Below are 23,563 nucleotides of genomic sequence, written 5' to 3'. Positions count from 1 at the left end.
TAAGGCAATTTCTCGGGAGCATGGAGGGAGTCAGGACTCGCTTGCCAGCAGTCAGATCAATACACAGCATCTACCATTAGTCTGAATTACAAACAAGGAACAAACAGTTTGACTGATTTGGACAGGCCTGAGTAGGTTGTTCAGTCATGCTAATTAAAGGCAGTAAAATGCACAGATTACTGTCAAGACATCGTCTCTGCACTGTCTGCCACATGCCAGAGTTGTCTGTGCAGGTTCCCTGGGAGCCCTAGAAAGGCTTTCCTGGGTGAAGCAGCAGCTCACAGCCAAGCACTGAGATTTCCATCATGAGTGGGCAAAGCAGCTGATAGTCAGTGTCGGTGCCCATCATAAACAGATGTGCAGATAAGATAGGCTTCACATACTGATATGCATACGGCTGAGGTCCTGCCCAAACATGGTATGCTCAGATGGTGCTGTCAAAAACACCATATTGCACAACACTACAGTTGTACCTTTACTGCTTCCACTGAGCTGTAAAATCACTTCGATAAACCTGACTTTGTCATCTCTCTGTTATAGCACAACATGCCTTTCTGGAGGATCACAAATCATGCAGACCTTGTGTCCCTTCACCAAGCCCTCGAGTTAGACTTTCTGTAAGAAGTTGGAGCAAAGGCGTGACTGCAGCTCCTGCAAGCCCTCTCCATTGCTGGGGAGGCAGAAATCTATTACATTTGGGGACTCACTTTTCAGCTTGATGAAGAAAACATACCTAATGCAAACTGTACAGTAGAACATGATACCAGTTTGTTTCCTCAGGAGCACAGGCCCTGCCAAGTACAAAGGTGTCCTATAAAGAAGCACTAGACTCAGCAGAGCTAGAGCTTGTCTGAAGAAGAGACTTACAGAAGCCAGCTGAATTCCTCTAGCAGGTAGTCTCCAGAGGGAAGGGGTGATACAACAGCAAAAGTATTTGTAAGAACCTTCTTTCTATTCAGCTTAATTGTAGAACCCAAGTAAACACAAAAACTTATTTTTATAGAAAAATACTGATGGCAGAGCTGAACCTCCCTTGTTTTGCAAAGCTGAAAAGAGCGATGGGTTTTTTTCGTAGGAAATATTAATGAAAATGTCAAAAATACCTCTATTGCTGTGAAATGTGTCCTCTCTCCTTCCCTGGGTGTTCAAAGCAGTTAATTTATTACAATGTCCTTATGTTATTTTCTCAACATGGGATTACTGGAAAATAGAAAGATATGGGAATGTTTCTGGGATACGTGGTTCCTTATAGAGGAAATTGTTGGTGTTCTTAGTTGATCCCGGTGGCTTCTAGTCAATGTGTGCACAAGCCCTGCTAACAAGCAGGAGATCATTGGATTCCAGCTATCCATGACCCAGACCATACATCCCACAGATTTTCCCTGTAAAAGAAAACAAAACTGCCTATGAACATTAGATACAGCACAACACTATTGCAGACTGCTCAGCTGTGAATATGAGTCCTTGTCTGGACTAGGAATAATTTGAGAGAACTAAATCCTCTTGAATGTTACAAAGAAGAGTATGGTTATTAGTCTTCACCTCTGCTTTCCTGACTCCATTTGTGAGAGTAAGTTCCTTTTAGTAGAATCAGATTCAATTTTCTTGTATTCTTCTTTGCATTACCCTAACTACATAGGTAGAAACAACACTCATGTTAAGAGGGACTTAATTTTCTAAGACACTGTGACTTGGCAGCCTGGAGGACGCTGACCTTAGGAGTGATGGTTACGCTGATTTTTCTGCTACTATCTTGGAAAAAAAAGGCTGAAGTCAGTGACCTGCAGTACCACTGGCCAGAAATAGCCAGGTGGAGACGGCTGGCACGGAGTACTGGGTTTGTGCCAGGTTGGGCTGTGTTCAGTGATATCTGCCTCCTCCCTGTACCCCAGTGGCACCAAATCAGCAGGTGCCTTGAGTTTCTGCGCAGAGGACAGATGTCTGCTGCGCCCCACTGCACGCCTCTGCTGCTCCTGCTGAGCCAACACCACAGCTGCACCCAGACCCCTCCAGATCTCTGGTCTCCAGCCCAGTGTGACCCGTCTGGGACCTGTGGGGGACTGGTCTGAAAGCATGTCACTTCAGGGAGGACACTGACCCACTCAGGGTGTGCCCACAGAAGCAGGTGATGTGTTTACTGCATTCCTTTCATGGCATTAATTACTGAGGAATAATTTCTGTCAGTACTGGGGGAGTTGCTGGGCCAGCACAGCACATGCTCTGCTGTGCCCCAGGGGTGTCTGTTCCTGGGCCAGCTTTGGTCACCACTGTGGAGAAGGTGGCTAGAGCAAGGAGTTTGGATCCCCAGAGCTAAGGGACTGGACACAGAGGTCTCTGTTCCACATGTTCCTAGCTCCAGTTTCGCTTTTTTTTTAAAAAAAAAAAAAAAGAGAGGATATTCTCTTTCTCCAAGATGGTCAGAGGAGTTGGGAGTAGTCTGCTTTCCATTTAGCTCCTTGCTAGGTGTTGGCTTTGTGCTATGATCTCAGGCGGATGCTCTGGGTCTGCATATTTCCCCAGTAACTCTCTGCTTCAAGAGCATGCTGTCTGTGTAGAACCTGCTGCCTGCAAGCAACATGACCTCTCATCCCATTAGAAAAATCTGAGGAGCCAATTTCTGCTGTGGGTGTTACTGAACAGCTCAGTGGAGGGGATGTCTTTTGCCTGCACCAAGAGCTGCCGCTCTGCTCGCAGCTGCTAGCCCAGCGGAGCCCCTGAAACAAGCTGGGGACATGCTGTTTAGTGCCCAGCAGCAGGGTTTGAAGAGGAGCAGGAGCCCATGGGCTGTGTTCGCCCATCTGCTGTGTACACGAGATGGAGAGCTCAGGTGTGTTACCGGATGTTCCCACACAGCTGGGGCAGCCCATGTAGGTGTGTGCTGGTGTTTCACAGCAGCTTGGGGCCTGTGCAGAGCAGGGAGAGATGCCACAGGGCTACAGGTCCATTACTGCTGGGTCCATAGAGTCCAGTTCAGCTGGGGTCCCTGTAAGGTGTCGTTACTGTGTCAGCCGGAGCGGAGCTGGTAGGAAGTGAGCTATGCTGAGAAGCAGCCCCATTGCTCCAAGGGTCTGAAATGTTACCAGAAGATCAGGATGTATTTGCAGTCACAGGAGAGTCTGTGCTGGATCCTGAACATCTCTCTGCGGGTCCCCAGCCCATCCAAAGGTCTCCTGTAAGCGGGCATGGGAGATGTCCCAGCCTGTGAAACAGCCTGTTCAGACTGGCTGAACCCACTCTGGCTGGTTGAACTTTGGGATTAAACCCTGTGCCTTAACCTCGCACCATCTGGCATGGCTGAGCGGCCCCTTTGCTTCACTAACGTCCAAAGCATCTTGCAGGAAAGCCGTGCTGGCCTGCGCTGGGAGGTGGGATGTGTTTTGCCCAGGCACTCGTAGCGAGTGCTGGACCCAAGGTACCAAGCAGCCTGGCAGCTGGCTGGCTTTGCTTTGTGTTTGTTTACTTTAAGATGTTTTAAGGAAATTTTAAGATGTTGGCAAAATTTTAGCTGAGTGTGGAACTCTTGCAGCCAGTGACATTTCATACCGATATTTATACGATGTTTCCTTGAATGTATGTAAAGTACTTTTATAATAGGAGGTTGATGGTACATTTCTGTGTTTATGTTTAATAAAGGTTGACCTGGCTATTTTATTTTTACCTCTGCTGGCTGAATTTAAGACTTTTGCTGTCTCTTGTATGGCAGGAACAGCATCTCTATCCAAGCATTGATTTTCTTCTCTATGCTTTCCCATTACCCCTGACCTGGCTGTAGCTGAACTGGTGACAAACCCAAATGCCTGAATGACAGCCAGCCTGCTGGCCTGGGGCGCTGACACCAAGCCCCCCGGGTGCTGCTGGCCTCCTCTCCAGCTTCACCACAGCTGCGGAGGCTTTAAAAACCCCCTAATCTACTAATATTTGCTGCCTCCAAGAGCCTGGGGGGGAGATGTCCATGCTGGAGCTCATGGAAAGCAGCAGGATTCCCGCAGTTGCAGCAGCCCTTGCAGGGACCCCTTGGCAGCAGGAGAGGGGTGAGCCCTGGGCACTGCTGGCTGCGGAGCCTTTGGTCTGTGTAATGGGAACTGTCCTATGAACTGGAAAAAAAAAATAAAGTCTTTATTTTCTATAGTCACTGCTTCAGCCTGTTCTCTGCCGCCCCTGCCGTCAGTCCCTGTCCCCTGCCATGGCCTGGGCTGGGATCACTGGCACCAACAGCGTTCAGGGTGATGGTGCCACAGGTTGCAGTGCAGCCACTGGCACAAGCAGCCACTGGAGACCCTGATCCTCTGGGGTGTCCCGTGGGAACCAGCAGTGGAGGTACCGACTCCTTCGCTCTGCTGTGGTGCCCAGGTGAGGCACATGGTGCTTGGCTAGTCCTGCACAAACTTTCCCTTCCCTTTTTCTTTTGCCACAAGGTCAACAGCCAGCCCTCCTCCCAACTCTGCTGTGGTGCCACTGTCCTTGGCCACAGGCTTACAGTGTTATAGGAACAGCTGTAAAACAAGCATTTCAGATACTCCTCCAGCTGCATCCTGGTACAGGGCAGGGGGGGGGGTCCCCTCCTGGGACAGGGTCCTGTTGGGAGCATGGGCAACGGAGGCAAGGGGAAGGGGCGAAGGGCCAACACTGGGCAGCGAGTATGTGCCACGGCTGCTGGCTGGGCAACAGCAAAAAAAGCCAGGGGCTGTTTTGGGGCCTGCTTGTGTTTTTGCACCAAGCAAAAAGGGCAGCCCTGGCTGGGAAGCAGTGGGTGTCCGTGCCCAGGAGCCAGCACAGCCCCACACTGACCACATCAATGGCCACCTACAGCTGAGAAACCAGTCACAGCCAGTGCCAGCCTGGTCACCACGTCAGGAGCACTGCCCAGAGTGTGGTGGTGGTGGGAATGCCAGCAAAGGGACTATGATGTGTCCGTAATAAGCCAGAAGCACTGAGCCATGCTGCAGCCATACACCAGGACACAGCTGCTGGCCCCCCCCTCCAGGATGGGTTCCTGTGGCATTGCTGCACCCTGCCAGCCTCCACCCCACAATCAGCATTTGCTGCTTGAAGGAGAAAACCAACGATCTGGGGCAGCAGTGAAGGGGTGATCTGCCCAGCCCAGGCCCAAGCCCAGCTTCAAGCATCAAGCTTCAGCTCTGCCCCTCCCTCAGCCTGCAGCAGGAAGGGAGAGGGCACAAGGGACCTGGCAAATGGCAGAACCAACGTTTCTGTGCATGGAGAATCCACCTTGGAACATGCCCTGACCCTGCACCATCCTGCAACACCCTCCCCAAGGTGCAGGCACCCCCCTGCCCCTGCTCACCTGTGGCAGCTGCTCTCCTAGCACAGGGGAGTCCCTGCCTCCTTCCCTGTCCCTCTCTGAACATGGTGATAACAGGCGATCTTTAACTGTAACAGCAAAACAGGAGGAGGAAAACCCTGGCTGGAAACAGAAAGATCAGATAGCCACTGCCAAGGAGGGAACAAGTTCTCCCCCACCCCCACCCACCTCCCCAAGGAGCAAGGGCAGCAGTAGGCACAGGAGAGGCACAGGGAAAACAAACAAACCATTGCTTTTTTTTTTTTTTTTTTTTGAAAATGCTAATAATAAATAACCAGAGAAGCTGACACTGCGGTGCAGTCACAACATGCTGGACCCCCCCACAAACACCATGGCTCTCCCCAAGGGCACAGCCATGGGAGCTGTGCTGTGTGCCATGGGACTCGCTAGGTGCTTGCACATCACCCCTAGTTTCTGCCAGGTCCCTCCAGCTGCCCAAAACAGCCTCGGGGGCGGGGGGGGGGGCAGAACTGGGTGCAGGACTAACAAATGTATCATGCTGGCAAGTCACTTTGGAGAAGCCAGCCTCAGACAGCAGACTCAAGAGCAGCAGCCCCATTCAGGAAGCGCTGCCCCAGCGGCCAGGAGACCGGGAACTGGGCCTGGGCCAGCCACTGCATTCGCTTGTTCACGAGGTCTGTCACCGACAGTGAGCAGAACTCCAGCCCGTTGGTCCTCCCATTGGCATCCACCTCATCAAAGCTGCCCTCTTGCTGCACCTGCACGTTGGGGTGCAGCCACTTGTAGTAGGTGACTCTCAGCACCAGCCCCAGCAGGTAGCAGGGCAGGGCAGTGGAAACCACCGGGATGAGGTACGAGTGCTCATCAGAGGGGGACCGGCACCAGAGCCAGGACAGGGCCAGCAGCGTGCTGTCCACCAGGATGAAGCTGTGATAGATGATGCTGCGGTACAGTGTCCTCCCCTGTGCCACATTGAACCAGCTGAAGTAGAGGATCACGGCCACCATGGCCCGGTAGAGCTGCTCAGGGCCAGGTGACTCCATGAAGTCCGTGCCCTGCAGGCTGACCCAGAGGAACATCGCCAACCACACAAGTGGGAAGTGGATAGCCACGCCATAGGGCCAGAGCAAGGCAAAGAGGGCAACTGCGAGGATGCGGGGGCAGATGAGGAAGAGGTTCCACAGGAAGTAGATGATGGAGGAGCCCAGGCTCAGCTCATACTTGTCCTGCAAGAAGGAGCGCAGGGCCTGGTGGTAGTCCAGTAGAGACCAGGTCACACACAGGAAGGCAGTGCAGATCCCCAGTCCTGCAAACACAGTGGTAGAGATGCTGAGGGCAGATTGAGGGGGGGGCCCAAGCCAGCTCAAACCTCCCCCTGCCCAGCACTGCTAAATTGAGCATCCCACCAGCTCACAAAGCAGCTGCTGCAGAGGGCCAAAGCCTCAGCACCTGCATCTCTCCCCTCACCTTCTACCCTCCCCGAGGAGGAGGCTGGTGCCCGCCCTTGCCCAGGAGACGGGGAAAAAGCAATGAGACCCAGTGGCTCTGCAGAGCCTGTCTCCCAGCCAGAGAAGCCCTCAGCCCACACAGGCAGGAGGAGATGAGTGCTGGCTCCACCCAACCAGCACATGGCTGGGCTCCCCATTTCACTGCAGTGACACTTGCTCTCCACCCCAGGACGGGCACCAAAGCGCCTCCTCAGCAGCCTGCGCTCCACCCTCTGTCCACATCCACAACAGCATCTCCCTGCTCCCCAGCGGGCTCCTGATTTCTCTACCTGACCCTCAGCCTCTCCTGGGGCACACAGGGGAATAACCACACAGGTACCCAGCTTCAACCTCCCACCCCAAGCCCAGCATAGTCACTGGGGCATGCAAGTGCACGACAGGCATCAACCCTCTTGTTGTATCACATCAAGGGAAGGGGCGACATGGAAGAAGGACACCTCAAGCAAGGACAGATGAACAGTGTCCTCCTGGGTCCTGCAGCCCCCAGACAGCCCATCTGGTCTGTCCCTTCCAAGCCCGCTCTGACCCCAAGCCTGGACCCCCACAGCCCCCTGCCCTAGCCCCAGACCCCTCACCCTGGGAGGGTTCTGCCTTGTTTGTCTGCAGGATAACGTAGAGGAGCAGGGTGAGCTGTGGGGTGTTCTCCAGGAAGGTCTCGAAGAGGCGCAGCATGCTGATGTCGTGGGAGAGGAAGGCCATGCGTCTCTGCTCCTCCTCCTCCTCTGCCTTTGCCCAGCACACCTTCCAGCCCACCTTCAGAGCGTGGAGGCACCTGTGTGGGGACCCAGCCAGTGGTGAGGGGCTGCTGGGTGGCAACGCAGCACGCCCCTCGGTCCTCACACTCCCCTGGCAAGACAACTCGAAATGCTCCGGTTTATGCTGTTTTCTTCCCCCCGGAGGGGAGGCACGGTGCAGCCACGCTGCTTCCCCAAACAGCCGGGAAAGCCGAGGCTGAGACAAGGTTTTGAGGTGTTCGCTGCTCCCACAGGATCCAACACCCAGCCCGGCTCCATTTGGCAGGAGGCCTCTGGCAGCAGTGACAGCACGGGGAGACGGAGCAAACCTGATCCTTTGGGACATGGGCGGGAAACTTCAGCTAGAGGGAGGGGGGTGGCTCCCACCGACACGTTTCTACCGGGCTCCAACCCGGGGCTGGGCCAAACCGCTCTGTCCGGGGAGTCCCTTGGACGTCCCGACAGCCGGGAATGGGGGCACGGGTGTCGGGACGTCCAAGGGGCTCCCCGGGCAGGGCGGTAAATGCAGGGGGCCGGGCCCCTGTCCCCACCCCACCCCCCCCTCCCCGCAGGAGCAGGGTGAGGGGGCAGCGTGGGAGGGCAGGGGGGAGGCTGGGGCGGAGCGGAGGGGCCGGGGCGGGGGGGGGGCAGGCACCAGAGGGCCGCCGGAGGGGTGCCGGGTGGGATGATGCCTCGGGGGGTACCGGAAGAACGCAGCGGTGGGGCTGTGGTACCGTACCTGAAGAGGAAGCCGAGCTGGAGGAGGTGGAGGCCGGCGAGCAGCCACCGGGGCACGTCGGGGCGCAGGGCGGGCGGGTCGGAGCGGAGCCAGAGCCAGCTGCAGGCCTGGGTGGCGACCGAGGCGACGGCCAGCAGCGCCAGCGCCAGCGCGGCCCAACCGGGCCGCCCGCCCCGCGCGTACTCCGCCGCCACCCACCCGTCGGCGCACACGTCCAGCGCCGCCGCCGCCGCCCCCGCCGCCGCCAGCAGCAGCTGCCGCGGCCCGAACCGCGGCGGGGCGGCCTGCGGCGCCATCGGCGGGACCGGCGCGGCCCCGCCCCGCGCAGGCCCCGCCCCCTCCCGGAGCCGCCGCCGCCGCCGCCGCCGCGGTGGGAGGACGCGCTCTCGCCCCCTCCCGGGAAGCGGCGCCCGCTGCCCGCCCCCCGCCCGCAGCCCCGCGGGGCTCCCCGCGCTCGGCGGCTCTGCCACCCCCCCCCCGCCAGACAGATCACGGCCTCGAACCGCGTACCGGCGCTCGCCGGCACTGCTTTCTCCGCGACCTTTCCGGTCCTTCACGGCAGCTAACCCCCCGCCCCCGCCGCGGGAAGGCCTGCAGCCCTCGACGGGAGCGTCCACCCGCGCCCCTCCCCAGGAGGCTGCTTCAAAAGAGACCAGGGGACCGACGCCACCCCAGGAAGCCGGGCTGGGAAGCCTCCGCCTTGTAGTCCCGTTGCAAGCGGGAGGATTTCAGGACAGGGCCGAGGCCAGCGCTACCGAGCGTCTCCCGCGCTTCCCTTTCAGGGCGGCGCTCACCCCAGGGAGCTCCGGTGCAGCCGAGCTGGGGGGCCCAGGGCCCAGCCGGGGGCAGCCAGCCCCGAGGCGCTGGCAGAGGGGGCCCCTGCCGGTTTCACACTCCCATACCGAACCGGCTGCCCTAGGGCCGGCCAGGAGCACCCCAGCACGACCCGCCACACCGCTCCAGCACACGCTCTGAAGGGGTACCGGGGCAAATGCCAACCGCGGCCACTAAGCCCCAGCACCGCAGGCGGCCGTTCCTCCTGCACCCTCGCTCCTCTTCTGATGCAACGCATCTGCTCCACCGCAGCCGCCCCAGTGGGCACGCCACCACATTTGTGTGCCCAGCCTATGCTGCTCCACTGGCGGGCTTGGGTCCTCACCCCCGCAGCCCTCTCCGCTCTCAGCCCCTGCCCGCGCCTTTCTGGGCCCCTCCTGTGCTCAGGCCACGTGTTCTGAGCACAACACCCTGCTGCCTTGCGAGCTCCGAGTCTGCCATGTCAGACTCCAGCAGAGCCCAGAGCCACCTTTCACAGACTGCCAATATTCCTTCTGCATCTCCTTCACCCAAGCCGATCACTTTGTATTGGTTCCCTCGAGGTTCTCAGACAAGCTAGCAAAGCCCAAGGTTGGTAAATCACCAAAGCGTTCAAGGTCAGCTTGCACTGCCCAGCTGAAGGAAGAAACTAAGTGGATGCAAGTTAAGAGAGCACAAAGGGAAGAGCTGTTTATGTTCAGCAATTGGGGGAAAAAATAAATAAAAACTTAAATAATCAAGCTTCTTGCCCTGGTGCCTTGTCTTGGGCACTGACACATGAAAGTCATGGTCCAAACTTGCTGAAGTTCATACACCGTCAAAGGAAGAACTAATCCCACCTGGCTCTGCTCATAAGCCGAAGGCAGGGCTGCTGCTGTACAAGGCCACCAAACAAGACCTTCCAGGTCACCAGTTGTGTGGTCTTTCCAGAAGCAAAGCGTGTGCCAACATGAGGAACCCACCTGGGAGCAGACTCCTCGGGAACAAGTAGCAGCTCACAGCTCTCATGCACAGTAAGTTAAAGTCCACCAGGAAGCCTGGTCTCCACCTGATTTGTGAGACTACCTCGGAAGTCACAGCCAAAGGGGGACGGACTCCCTGATGCAAGTCAGTCTGGCACAAAAAGACTTTGTAACAATCACTCCCCTTTCCTGATACATCAAGCTTTTCTAGATTTCAGATCAACATCACAGAGCTTTTAGTAAAACCACTGATTTTGTCTTGGTTTCAGAGTAAGTTCTCAATGCCAAAAGCATTCACAATTGCCAATTCATGTGCATCGTGAACTCATGCTCTCTTCGTTTTTCTCTTGCTCTCAGTCATTACAGCGCTTGCTGGGGACTAAGAAGTCTTAAGAGCAAGCAGAAAAATAAAAGCCGAACACTGATGACGGCAGAGGCAGAGCTGCTGGTTTTAACACACTCATTGTATTTTGTAAAATCAACTTCCCTGATGGCACAAACATGATCAACACGGCAGGCCTCCTCGCACGGAGTGAGGTCATATCTGACAGAGTTAAACTCATAGTACTGCTGCAGATAGTGCGGATCCTTTGATATCCTCTCCAGCACTGTTTGCATGGAGCGCAGAGAGCCATCAGGGACTTGGAATGCTTCTGTCAGCCTATACTCTTCCTCCCACGTTGGGAACTCTTCCTCCCACGTTGAGGCCATCATGTTGGCACGAGTTAGGTTCAAGTAGTAAGTCACCATATCCTACAGGGAGAGAAAAACAAAACGAGGACAAGTCAGGAAAGGATTGGCCCTTGAGTGAAGTGTTTGGCTCGGATGCAATCATCCACTTCTCCCAGATGCTGGTGTGCAGCACCACAGACACATGTATTCACTGCAGGCAGCGCATCTCCCTGCCCAACAACAGGTGAGCTGCCTCCTGACAGGTGCTTTCTACAGAGGTGTGAACCTGGGACAGACACCTCAGATGAAAGCCTCCAGAACTCATCACAAAAGCATCCTGTTTCATAAGGTATGAAGGGATGGCTTTTCTCTGCTTGACTTTTGTCTCCAAACATCAGGAAGTTGGAGCACGGCCTGCTTCAAAATCACTGTTATTTACTACCAACACTATCCACTGGCAGAAGCAAAGGTTAAGTAGCATTACTTACTGAGTGAAGTTATTTTCTCAACCGTGAACAAACTAAAAAAAATAAAATTTTTCACAACTTCTGTTCTCAGTCTTTCCCTCTTTCCCTCTGCTTCACTAGCTCCCTAGCCTTCCACAGTGTATTTCCACACTCATTTCTCATGCTATAAACATCCAAATGGAGCATCTACAGAGCTGCTTTATCCATGGCAAAGGCAGGCACAAAGACCCCATCCTCCACCTCTTTGCAAGTAAGAGACAGAGAAAACAGAAGCTGCCCCTACAATTCACCTAAATTCAGATCCATTACAAATTAATAAATTTAGCAAGCGGGGGGACCCAAATAATGTTCTAGATGGTTAAAAGTTTTTGGAGGCAGTTTGACAAGTCTGTTAGTCCTCAAAGAGGAGTTGTGCAATCCACGTTACCTGGGTAGTAACAAGCATCAAAGGAAACTGGCTACAGACAGGAAGAACATGACAAAACCGGTCCTGCACTGCCCTGGGGAACTCATCCCAGCAAAAGGCCTGGACCAGCTGACTGCAGTCACCTTGCCTTCACTCACTGATGTTATCACTAAATTTTTGTGCTAGACATTAAGCTGAAATAACTTGGTTTGGGTCCTCTCCTTCATAGCTGCTTGGGTCCTGTAGTCCTGCCTGTTAAAACCACATGGAGGAATTAAAGTACTCTTCTAGAACTGCAGCATGCAGCACATGGGGGTCCCCTACCAACACTTGAAGGGTGTCTGGATCATAGTCGATCACCCGAATCCCAGGGTTGTTGGCTCCATTGTTCACTCCAGGTAATGTTGTTTTCCACGGAGTCACTCCAGGGGCCAGGAACATGACATTGATTGGAGAACCTTAACAGAAAGGCAAAACAACCCACGAATAGGGACCTTGGCTTGTATCACACCCTGTCCATGCTGCAGTGAGCACCCCGGGAACCGATCACACTGCAAACAGCAGCTTTGTCACCAACCCTAGTTACAACAGCACACGCATAAAGTTCAGCACATTGAACAGCATCAGGGGTTGAACATGGGACTGCTGCAGCTGAGAAAAGGCTTTCCACTGCTGTCGAAGACTCTTGCAGTGAGGGTGCGCAAAGAGAACACGCTCAGCAAAGGAGACCCAGAGCACCACCTGTAACCCCAATGCAAAGATTTAGCAACTGCTCCCTTATGTCTCAGCTGATGTCCAAAACCCATCAATAGGGAGCAGGGAAGAAGTTGCAAGGCATTGAGGGGAAACAACAAAATGGAAGGTAAACAGGAAGGAGGGCTGGACCTACAGGCTGGGGGTGGAGATCAGAACCACTGCTGTCTCTCGTTGATCAAAGCACTTCACAAGCCTCTTCTGGCTTCTCAGCTACATTCAGCTAACAGCCACCGAAAACTCTAATCAACAGTGGTTTTCTGGGCATTGGCAGAGCTATCACACAAATGCTCACGTGGGCAGAACTGGTCGGTACCTGTATCACTGTAAAACATCCGAAAGCTGTCTGTGTGATGGTGCCCAAAAAACTGGGCAGCAATCACCTTGTGGTGCTTCTGCACGATTTTCAAGTATCGTTCATTAAAGCCACTCCGGAACCAGGGCATGCCTCGTTTCTTCTCGAAGAAGCCAGGAGGGACGTGCCCCACAATGTAGACCTACAAAAGCAGGAGTTGCACTGAATGCAAAGCCGACACTTCCCTAACTGTGCTGTGACGGCACAGAGGGGAGAGTAGGAGCAAGAAGAGCTTCCAGGCTGGGAGAAGCCCTCTACAAAGTTTGCTTATTAATTTATTTTAATACCATTTCATCTGCTCTAGAGGCATTGGTCAGTGTTTCTTCCAGCCACTGGAACTGCCCTCCAGGATCTTCCTCACCAGCGGTCTCATTATTCTTGTCATAGTACAGATTAGTATTGAGCACAACCATTCGCCCCCTTGTCCTTGGGCTGGGCAGCTTCTCACTGTAGAAAGCTCCTGAAAAATGCAACCAACAGGGAAAGAGCTGGAGGTCTGGTCACGCTGATTGCTGTGACCCCAGATTCCTTTGTTTCCATCCCTCTCAGCATTCCTTGGCAACAGCCACAGCAGAGTCACTGTCTGGACAAGGGGCCAGCAGCGCTCTGACCACCCCAGGATGGGGATTTGGAGTGACTCTTCCCCGTGTGCCTCTTGTCATGCTTATGCCTCTCAAGGTGAAGGGAGGCCCTGCATGGGGACAGCATGCAGCACCAGGAGCTGGTCAGCTCTAGAGAGCCAAAGTGCTGCCTGTACCTGCAGCTTTCTTAAAAGATCTTTTTAATTCCACTGAAGCTGACCACTCTGCATTCTCCGAAGGGACACTTTCCAGTAACTCGAGGAAAGCAGGAGAGAGTAAAGCATAAAGAAATATATTTTCTCACAAGCAGGAGAACTCAGTGCCAGAAATCAGCATTAAATTGGACCCTTCCTCTGCAAAACTCTATAAATACTGTTGCTCTGAGCACAGAAGCAGGGAAAACCATTCATGCTATTCTCCTAATCACCCCCATCTCCCAGAGAGCTGCCAACATGAGCCAGTGGTGCATACCTGCTCTGAAAAGAGGAGTGGAAGCATCATTCAGCCAGGAACGCCACAGTTCAGCTGTTCGGTTGTAGATCCTGTGCTCCTTCCCTGGAAACTGATTCTTGGGGTGGAAGTCATGATTGCCCATCGCCGCATAGACTTTAGTATCTAGAGACAGAGAAAAGGAGGCACAGAGGAATCCATGCTTGCTTCAGAGTTTCTCAGCACCAAAGCTCCCCGAGACACTCACAGACTTGGAAAGAACAGCATGAATTGAGAGCTTTGCAAAAGCAAATCATCCACGCCACGGCCATATGGTTGCATTGACTGGGGCTACAACACTGCAAAGACCATCCCTCCTCGGGACAAGCCACCCCAGAGCCATGGCTTTACAGATGAATCAGTGAGCTTTCACCACCAATAACGCTCCTTCCCCCACTGCTGACATGGATTAAGCGTGAGGAAAACTTGCAGCCTTTTCTGTCTTAATGACTAATTACAGAAATGTTTATTTTCCCCTCTTCTGAGTGAGTTAACCTGAAACAATGAGTGCACATCAGACACCTCAATTCAGACACACCTCATGCCATACAGCAACTAGGAAGAGGACAAACAACTCCCAATGACCACAGGCCTTCCATGCCTTTCCCCTTTCCAATTCTGTCATTTTTCCACCCTGGTAAGCTCTTCCTATGAGACTCTGTGCCCTTCCTCCCCTTCTCATCCCCTCAAATCCTACCTGGAAATGTCTCTTTTATCAGAGAAGTCAGATTTTCTATTATGTGCAGAACCTTTTCTTCTCCAAGCTTCTCATTGGGGACGTGAGGAGTATCATCTCTAGAAAAATAAAAGCAGCACAGTCACTGTCTGTGACTAACAGGTCAAATGCTTGAAGTGATAAGCTCTATTGGGTTTGTGTGGCAAGGTTTTGGTAGCAGGGGGTTACAGGGGTGGCTTCTGTGAGAAGCTGCTAGAAGCTTCCCCTATGTCCGATACAGCCAATGCCAGCCGGCTCCAAGACATACCCACTGCTGGCCAAGGCTGAGCCCATCAGTGACAGTGGTAGCACCTGTGTGATAACATATTTAAGAAGGGAAAAAAAATTGCACGGGGCACAGCAACTGCAGCCAGAGAGAGGAGTGAGAACATGTGAGAGAAACAACCCTGCAGACACCCAGGTCAGTGAAGGAGGGGGAGGAGGTGCTCCAGGCACTGGAGTAGAGATTCCCCTGCAGCCCCTGGCGAAGACCATGGTGAGGCAGGCTGTCCCCCTGCAGCCCATGGAGGTCCACAGTGGAGCAGACATCCACCTGCAGCCCATGGAAGACCCCACGCCAGAGCAGGGGGATGCTTGAAGGAGGCTGTGACCCTGTGGGAAGCCTGTGTTGGAGCAGGCTCCCGACAGGACCTCCGGATCCGTGCAGAGAGGAGCCCATGAAGCAGGTTTTTTGACAGGACTTGCGACCCTGCAGGGGACCCACGCTGGAGCAGTGTGCTCTGAAGGACTGCAGCCGATGGGAGGGACCCACCCTGGAGCAGTTCATGGAGGACTGTCTCCCATGGGAGGGACCCCATGGTGGAGCAGGAGAAGAGTGTGAGGAGTCCTGCCCCTGAAGAGGAAAGAGCAGCAGAGACAAGAAGTGATGAACTGATGGTAACGCCCACTCCCCATCCCCCTGCACCGCTGGGGGGAGGGTAGGTGGAGAATCCAGGAGTAAAGCTGCGCCCCAGAAGAAGGGAGGGGTGGGGGAAGGTGTTTTAAGATTTGGTTTTATTTCTCATTACCCAACTCTGGTTGATTGGCAATAAATTAAGTTTATTTTCCCAAAGTCGAGTCTGTTTTGCCTGTGACTAATTGGTTGAGTGGTTTCTCCCTGTCCTTATCTAGATCCATGAGCCCTTTGTTATATTTTCTCTCCCCTGTTCAGCTGAGGGGGTGGGAGTGATAGAGCAGCTTTGGTGGACACCTAGCCTCCAGCCAGGGTCAACCTACCACATAAGCAAGGCAGAGAAACTTGCTTACTGCTCTTTCTTTGAGCCTTCTAGAAAATAAAGTTAAAGCTTTTGGGGGCAGGAACCAGCACTATGTTAACTGGCCAAGGCACTGAAGGAGTTTCAAGGAATTGCTCAAAGTGAAAACAGGCTCCACTTTATCCTACCTTGAAAAATCTGTACACAAGCATAGGAAATGGAGGCTCACTCTGCCTCAGTGCATTTAATAGGCACTAAAGCTGACTAGAAAGATTGCAAGGAACAGTATTTTGCAATCTCAGGTCAACATCTGATCAGCAAGTGAAGCAAAGCTGTTTGCACAGCTGTTCGAACAGCAGGATAACAACCCTCATTAAAATGAAACAAAGGAATGCCTCCAAAAGTGCAGCAGACACACACTTCTATGTTTTCACTAATATACTTATGGCATTTGTAGATGATGCTGGGCTGTCAGCAAGCCCATTGAAGAGGAAGATCAAAATTCAACATGATGTCAAAGAACTGGGGGAAATAATTTGAAGGAAAAAGAAAAGTCAACATAAAGTCGTAAGGACCGATAACTACTTCTAAGTAGGAACAATCATCTGCACAGACAGAAAATGAAAACGTAGGGTCAGGGAACAGCACTACAAACTAGGACTAGAGCTTACAGCAGGTTACAGGCTGATGTTGCACTGTTAGAAGAAAAGCAAACGTTACAAGGGGACATTTATACTTAAAATAATCACCCAAAATAAACTTTTACTGTCTGCAAGTGCTATTGAGGCCTCCTGTGGAATAGGGTGCCCACTTCTGGAGACCATACTAGGAGAAAACATGGGGAGGCTCTTCATACTTATAAAGCAAAACAGACTCTTTTTGAGACAAGTCTCCCAGATGCCTCTTCACAGTTTGAAGAAATGCTGCACGTCTGTTTTGCAAAGCTCTCCTCCCACTGCCTCTAGCAGGCAAGATTAGGTGCACCAACAGAAAGAGCACGTCCCATTCCCTCAAGTGTTCCAGGTACTCAGAGCTTGTGTGAAGTCAGACAGGGCTGGCAACAATTAAAAAGAAAGGGAAGGACAATCCTTTCCTTACCTTACTGTTCCTTACTGCTGGGCCTTGTTGGGAGCCTCTTGCTGGCACCGAGAGGCTGCGTTGTAGTTATGCTCTCCCCCAAGCCTCCACTTTGCATTGTAAGGCACATCCTTACCTTACCTTTTCAAAACGGTTGCCACGTAGAGGCCTGGATCCCCCACAAGCCCCAGCCCTCCAGCTGCCCCTTCTCTCATCCAAAGCCTGGCAACCCTCTGAGCAGGCAGGACCGTGCCACAGCCCGAGGGCAATGCGTGACCCCAGAACCCCCACTGTCAACGCCTGGAATATTTGGTGTTTCTCCTCTCCGAGAAGCATCTCTCTAACGAGGCAGACGCCATCCCTCAGCCCCCAGGACTGCAGCAGGAGGACGGAGAAGGCGAGCTGAGGAGAGCCCCACCAGTGGCGGGTTCAGAGCCCCTCCAACCACCGCTGCTAGGGGGGCGGCCGGGCAGCGGATTCCCCCCTCCCAGCGGGACGCCGGCCCGTCCTCACCCAGTCCAGAGGACGAAGTCCGGCCGCTGCAGGCGGTTCCTCATGGCGCGGACTGCGGAGGCGAGCAGGCGCCAGGGCGCGTCGCAGAGGTAGCTGCCCCAGGGCCCGGCAGCGGGCACGGCGCGGGAGCCGGCCGAGGGGCACACCTGGCCGGCACCCGCCGCCGCCTCGTAGTCGGGGTCCCAGTGGAGGTCGGTGACGTGCCAGAAGCGCCCTGCCGCCGCCGGGAGACGCCGACGCTCACCGGGGGGCGCGGGGCTGCCGCCGGGCACCGCTCGGGGCCCCCAGCCCGGCCAGCCGGGGAGTGGGGCACTCTGCCTCCCCTTACCTAACAGGGCCGCGGCCAGCGGGCAGAGCAGGAGGAGCGCGACGGGCTGCATGTCGGCCAGCGGCTGCCGTGCCGTGCCGTGCCGTGCCGTGCCGTGCCGTGCCCCTCCCCTCACCTGAGGGCGGCCGGGCAGCGCCCGCACTCAAAATGGCGCCGGCCGCTTCCTCCCGGCCTCCCCCTATTGGAAGGAGCCCGAAGACGGAGGGCCGCGATTGGCTGCCAGCCGGCGGAGCGGCGCTCGCGGGTTGGGCAGGAGCCGGAGGCGGGAGGAGGGGCCCTGCGCGCGGGCCGGCAGGCGCCCGACGTTCGGTCGCCGCCATGTGGAGCGGGCACGGTGCGGGCCGGGGGCGGCCGGGCCGGGCCGGGCCGGGGACGGCGCCTGGGGTCGGCGTGGGGCGGCCGGAGCCGCCGGAGACGGAGACGGCGGGGGGCGGGGCGCTGCCCCAGGCCGCCGCCGCGACCCGTGATGGCGGCAGGGATGGGGGGTGGGGGGGAGCGCGCGCTTCCCCGCCGCTGCCTCACGGGCTCTCCCTCTCCCCCCTCAGGGACCTTCGACACCGGGTACGGCACGGTGGGCAGCTCGGGGCCTGTAGGCAGCTACACGCAGTCCCCGGGCGGCTTCGGCTCTCCCGCCGGCACTCAGGCGGAGAGGAAGCAGGTAGGGCGGGAGCGGGGCCTCGGGCGGCCCCGGGGCGCTGGGCCGCAGAGGCCGGAGGAGCGGGGAGGTGGGCGGCCGCTGCCCGGCAGCCACTGACGGCCCCGCCGTTCCTTGCAGAGAATCCGCTCCCAGAACATCGTGCCCTGCACCGTGTCGCAGTTGCTGGCCGCCGAGCAGGTCGACGAGACCTTCCGGATCCGCGACGTGGAGATCTCGCAGGTGGGCGGCGGGGGAAAGCGGCGAGCGGGGGGGCTGCGGGTCAAACGGACTCGTTTCCCGGGGCCTTCCCGGATAAACTCTTCCCTCTTCCAACGCAGGTCACCATTATGGGGATCATACGGCACGCTGAGAAAGCACCGACGAACATTCTCTACAAAGTGGATGACATGACAGCAGCCCCGATGGACGTCAGGCAGTGGGTTGATACTGATGTAAGCATCAGATTTGTTATGGACACGCTTCTTTAAAAGCTTTTCAGAGCAGTGAAGAGAGAAAAGTTACAGAATAGTAGAATATCTCAAGTTGCAAGGGACCCATAAGGATCATCAAATCCAATTCCCTGCTTCTCGTGGGACTTTTTTATCAAAAAGATGTGGCTTTTCTGAAAAGCGTTTTAGGGATAACAACTCTCAGAAATCCAAGGGAGATGCTGCTGTAGCAGAGATCACTGGTGCTGTATGTGACTCATCTCCTGTTTTGTAATTCATGTACAATTTACGTTGAATCACTTTTTATAATTTTTTAGAGTTTAGTTGCTGAAGCTCAACCGTTACTTCATAGCTGAACTGGGACATGCATGCTCTACTTCTGTGTAGAAAGTCAAGGAGAGAAAGTGAACAGAGATATTTTATGTGGCTCTGTGATTGAGATGAAGACACGTACCAGTGAATGTTGTCTGGTTTTCTGATGCATGACTCCTGAAGTGCTGATAACTTTCACTAAACTCTTGCTGGTATAACAGGCGTTTAAAGCTAGCCCATGTTATTGTGACATATATTTGAAGGCTAACAGCTGAGTTCAGCTGAACAACTTTGGGAGAGTAATTAGGCAGACATTCAGTTGGCTTAACTGCAGGTTTATCGTAACTATGCCAAGCTGTGTAGTTGAACACCTCCTTTTTTACTATTTGAGGGTTCTTTCCTCTTGTGAAAATCTGGGAAGTGGACAGACACAGCAGAGCAGACAACTGGCTTTGACTACTGTCAAGTCTACAGTGTGTTCAAACAAGCAAATATTTTTTTCTCTATTCTTCATTTATGGTTATGTTTACCTAACTGCTCTTACTGGACATAGGAATGCATGTGGTTTGTGTTTGCTTGAGATAAGCCTCCTTTCCTAAGTCATTTATTGTGATAATTGAGAAATGGAAACATGAATCAGCAAAACCTTCCTTTCTCCTTTTCCTCTCTGTTAGGAGGCAGGTGGCGAGAATGTTGTGGTACCTCCAGGAACTTACGTAAAAGTAGCTGGTCATCTTCGGTCTTTCCAGGTAAGATCATGTTACCCATATCTGACTCCAAGTCACGAGGCTGGAGCAGTGGCATGAAGGATTGGTAATCTGGCACAGTGTTAGGGGGCTCCTTTTAGAATATCCACTTAATCATGGTCTTTGCTCATCCTTTCCTGTGGACAAATCCGTGAATGTTTTTGTCAGGGCTGTATTTAATAACACTTTAATTGTTTCTAAATGCAAAGGACAGAGGACCCATTTAAAATGCCACTCTTCATCAGTTTGTTTTCAGCGGAACAGAGTACTGGCCACCAGGTTCTTGGGTGTTTGCACTGTAGAGCGTAGACTAGGTTCTGGTTAATGGGGACGCTTCTTGTAACACATTATGTGATGTGGTTGCCTCATAACTAAATATTGTAACTAAATATATGAGTAAGTATTCAAACAATAGTGCATGCGTTAAAGCAAAGTGCAATTAATTACCAGCTGGTTAGAAAGAGAAGTTACCTTATCTGCATTGTCTTGCAAAATCACATATGAAAATGTAAGTCAGAAAATTTTGGACTAGTTACATGCAGACAAGCTCCCTAACTGCCACTGTCCCTGTTCCTGGAGAGAATAGTTGCATGGGCTGTTAAACATGTCCTGGTTGCTGTGATGTTAATTATTTTTTCTTTGCTTTTTTTTTTTCTTCTCCAAAAGAATAAGAAAAGCTTGGTGGCGTTTAAGATAATGCCTCTGGAAAATATGAATGAGTTCACCACACACATACTAGAGATTGTCAATGCACATATGATCCTCAGAAAAAATCTTATGGTATGTACTTGAAGATCCTGATTCCATCTTGGCCCTTACTGGGTTACTGGTTATCTCCCAAAGAGAGGGAGATAAGATAACTCTTGGTTCACTGGGGAAATTGTATACCAGTTGTGGGGCTGGAAAGCTTGAAGCTGTTGCAGCGCTACAGTGAAGGTCTAACAGGAGTCCTGGCTTCCTTGGAGACAGATTTGTGTTGCAGTCCATTTCCAGCAGCTTCTTTTGGAAATCTATTTTTAATTACTGTCTCTCTGAAATAATACCAAGTCTTTAATGTTGTGGGTTTGTGGCAGCCTGTATAACCACAGCAGTTTTACTCTCATAATTTCAGTCAGCATCAAGAGTGCCTCAGTCATTCTCCTCCGCTGGGATAGGTGATGTGGGCGGCTATGGAGGAGGTGGCAGCCTACCAGTGAACGGACTCACAGCGCATCAGAGTCAGGTATGTGCAAGCAGCTTCTCCAGGAACACAGCAGTCGCAAGAGGGGCTGCTGTGGCATGATGTAGGACAAAGAAATGCAAGCTCAGTTACTCTTTGAAGTTGAATAGTTCTTCCTCAGCCTTGTCACTGATAGAGAAGCTCAGCTGTGTGCTAATGGTGGTTCTTGCTTTTCCAGGTGCTGAACTTGATTAAAAACTGCCCTGTCCCAGAAGGTATGAGTCTTCAGGAGTTGAAACTTCAGCTCCACAATATGAGCATGTCAACAATCAAGTAAGTGTGTAGAAACAAAGGATGTTCCGGAAATCCAGGCAGTCCTTCCTGGAGTCTGATAAAAGGAGGCAGAGAGGAAAATAGTGGGCAAATCCAGATCCTTACTTGTGAAAGAACACTAGTAATTTCAGATGTTCAGTAGCAAACTAATAGCTACCTGGGAGTCCTGCAGTGCCTCAGCAGTATTTTCTGCTGTTCAGGGACTACCTTGCTCTCTGCACAACAATCAAAACTTGGGAATAGACCGTTTCTGTTCTCTTCTTTGCTGTCTCTTAGAACTTCTCCTCCCTAAGACTTAGAAAAATAGTGAAACCTAAAGACAGTAATGAACGTCCATTATATTTCTGTGTTCTGTCCCCTTTGAAGCAGAGTTGTAAGTACTGCTTTTACCTGGGAAGTACTGAGAGTGGTGGCCTTTCCCTCTGTGGCAGGCAAAGTCTAAGAGATGCTGGGGGAGCATATTGCCCTAGCTTTGGAGAAGCTTTCTGAACCTACTGACTGGTGCAGCGGCATTTAAACTGTTCATAGTATAGAGCCACCGAGAGCTTCCCTTGGCAGATGCCATAAGGGAACAGTAGGGATGGGGTCTGTAGGTGGGAAATCCCTGAAAGGTGTTGATATGAACTAGTTAACAATTGCTTTTTTTTTTTTCTTCAAAGACAAGCCGTTGAATTCCTTAGCAGTGAGGGACACATCTATTCCACTGTGGATGATGATCACTATAAGTCGACAGATGCTGAGTGAAGTTACTTCCAGCTGGATTTAGTTCTAAGCAAATGCTTGTCCATGTATCAAGTTATCCTGCGGAGCTTTGTGGCATGGAAGATGATCTTTACTTTTTCTAGCCTCTCAAAGTCCCAGTTACTGTGTGAGTGCCTCCTTGTAATTCAAGGACAAGCAGAACGTATACAATTCTGTTAACTGGACTCGATTATATGCTGTGACCATGTGACTGAAAGGATAAAGAGACATGGGAAAACTGAACTCCTCAAAGCTTCAGAGCCTTCAGTTTGTTTTTGTCTCCTTAGAGGATGCCTGTGTTAGAAAGAGGTTCTTCTTTCTAATCTTGTCCTGGGCAGGTTGTCTTTTGTTTCTAGAGCTGTATCTCCTAACTCAGCTTTCATTCCATTTCATTCACTAAGTGGGTAGCCAAGAGTAATATTCCACTAATGTACAGTAATCATGAATAGTTTTTTAATTGGCTTAGTTTATAGTATGAGGTGATCTTGTTACTACAACTTTTGAATGTTTCCAATAAAATTTTCACTTGGGTAGTCTTGCATGCGTGTGTGGCTCTAGAGGCTTTTCTTCCCTAAAAAAGAAAAGCATCTGTGTTGACAAAACTTAGCCATGTGGGTAAAAACACAGCTCATGCTTTCAGAGTTTCTTTAACCATACTTATTTTTTCCTTAGCTTTTGAAGTAAATTGCTTTAAAAGATCAAACTGAAGCAGATGTCTGGAAACTAAGAAATTAAATAATGGTACTACTGAAGAAAGCTACACATTGTGTCAGTGTTCCAAATATAGCCAGGATCATTTCTACCACCAGAAGTACTTTAGCTGAAGCTCAAATTAATTACGTCATATAGAACAAGTTTTTCTTCTTTAAACTATTTTTAAAGCATAACAGAGAAAAAAACTAAGTTATGAAACAGCAGGGCTGATATTGGTGATGTATCGGGGTGGAGATAACAGGTTTTCATTTCCTGTTTCTCTGCACAATCCTGCCTTGTTTAGGAAGGCAGTGTGCTGAGGGCAGCTGCTTCAGCATATTTCTGTCCTCTTAGTCATGATATGCTTCCTGTTGTATAAAATGCAAAGCTGAAAACTACCTTCTGCGAATTGTTTTGCATTTGTTAATGGGAGCACTTCAGGAGTTCATAAATATTCAGGAGCATTTTTCACCGTGAGGGCGTGTAGCTGTTCTCACAGGAGGAACTTTTGTGGTGAATGCATTGCTGAAAAGCAGGACGCCGGGATCTTTCAAGCTGAACACTGAGAGACTGAAAGGTGCTTGCTGCCTGCCAGATGGGAGCCTGGTTTGCTGCGCTGCACTGACCTGTCCTTTGATTGCTACCTGCCGAGTTCCCAGGGGCACGGGGCTTGCTGGAAAAACAGCGCATGCAGCCAGGGCTGATGCCGGTGGGTTCATGGGCTGATCAACTCCAGCTGCCACGGGAGCTGCAGGTTGTGGGGGTTTTGTTACCTGGGACTGGTGAAGTGACCTGGCTTTGAAAAAGCAGTTGTATGCACATCTATGGGGCTGGCTGCTGGACACAGGGTGTCTGCTTCTGGCATTCATGCTTGGGCAAACCC

At 52.5% G+C, this 23,563-nt stretch overlaps 4 protein-coding genes across 14 annotated transcripts in view; 2 read left to right on the top strand and 2 right to left on the bottom strand.

Moving 5' to 3' along the window:
* EYA3 (EYA transcriptional coactivator and phosphatase 3) overlaps nt 1–3,661 on the top strand; it is a 60,215-nt gene extending 56,554 nt beyond the window's left edge. For all 8 annotated transcript variants that reach the window (XM_049819794.1, XM_049819795.1, XM_049819792.1 and 5 more), the window contains one exon: nt 541–3,661. In XM_049819794.1, coding sequence (XP_049675751.1) covers nt 541–621 — 81 coding nt within the window. In that variant the 3' untranslated portion in view covers nt 622–3,661. The remainder of the gene's footprint in view (nt 1–540) is intronic.
* A 1,927-nt stretch (nt 3,662–5,588) lies between these two features.
* On the bottom strand, nt 5,589–8,561 carry XKR8 (XK related 8). Its single transcript, XM_049819801.1, has 3 exons — nt 8,266–8,561; nt 7,368–7,564; nt 5,589–6,590 (listed from the first exon to the last, which is right to left on the bottom strand). Exons 1-3 carry the CDS (start codon nt 8,559–8,561, stop codon nt 5,851–5,853), a joined length of 1,233 nt encoding a protein of 410 aa, XP_049675758.1. The 3' UTR covers nt 5,589–5,850.
* A 1,194-nt stretch (nt 8,562–9,755) lies between these two features.
* On the bottom strand, nt 9,756–17,691 carry SMPDL3B (sphingomyelin phosphodiesterase acid like 3B). Of its 4 annotated transcripts, XM_049819800.1 has the most exons (8): nt 17,611–17,691; nt 17,283–17,496; nt 14,461–14,558; nt 13,746–13,889; nt 12,981–13,153; nt 12,655–12,835; nt 11,910–12,043; nt 9,757–10,793 (listed from the first exon to the last, which is right to left on the bottom strand). In XM_049819800.1, exons 1-8 carry the CDS (start codon nt 17,660–17,662, stop codon nt 10,401–10,403), a joined length of 1,389 nt encoding a protein of 462 aa, XP_049675757.1. In that variant the 5' UTR covers nt 17,663–17,691; the 3' UTR covers nt 9,757–10,400. The 4 variants fall into 4 exon arrangements, with proteins under 4 accessions (XP_049675754.1, XP_049675757.1, XP_049675753.1 ...); XM_049819797.1 differs by having other exon boundaries at nt 9,756–10,793; nt 11,946–12,043; nt 17,283–17,691; XM_049819796.1 differs by having other exon boundaries at nt 17,283–17,691.
* Nucleotides 17,692–17,742: 51 nt separating this feature from the next.
* RPA2 (replication protein A2) lies at nt 17,743–22,526 on the top strand. The gene is made up of 9 exons (XM_049819805.1): nt 17,743–17,944; nt 18,156–18,268; nt 18,386–18,487; nt 18,586–18,699; nt 19,683–19,757; nt 20,421–20,534; nt 20,866–20,976; nt 21,152–21,246; nt 21,906–22,526. The coding sequence occupies exons 1-9, from the start codon at nt 17,758–17,760 to the stop codon at nt 21,988–21,990; spliced, it is 996 nt and encodes a 331-aa protein (XP_049675762.1). The 5' UTR covers nt 17,743–17,757; the 3' UTR covers nt 21,991–22,526.
* Nucleotides 22,527–23,563: the final 1,037 nt, after the last annotated feature.

Source organism: Accipiter gentilis, chromosome 17, assembly GCF_929443795.1.
Source record: "Accipiter gentilis chromosome 17, bAccGen1.1, whole genome shotgun sequence".
Classification (NCBI taxonomy): Eukaryota; Metazoa; Chordata; class Aves; order Accipitriformes; family Accipitridae; genus Astur; species Astur gentilis.
Note: the sequence above shows the minus strand (reverse complement) of the source record. Positions and strands in the feature narration are given on the sequence as shown.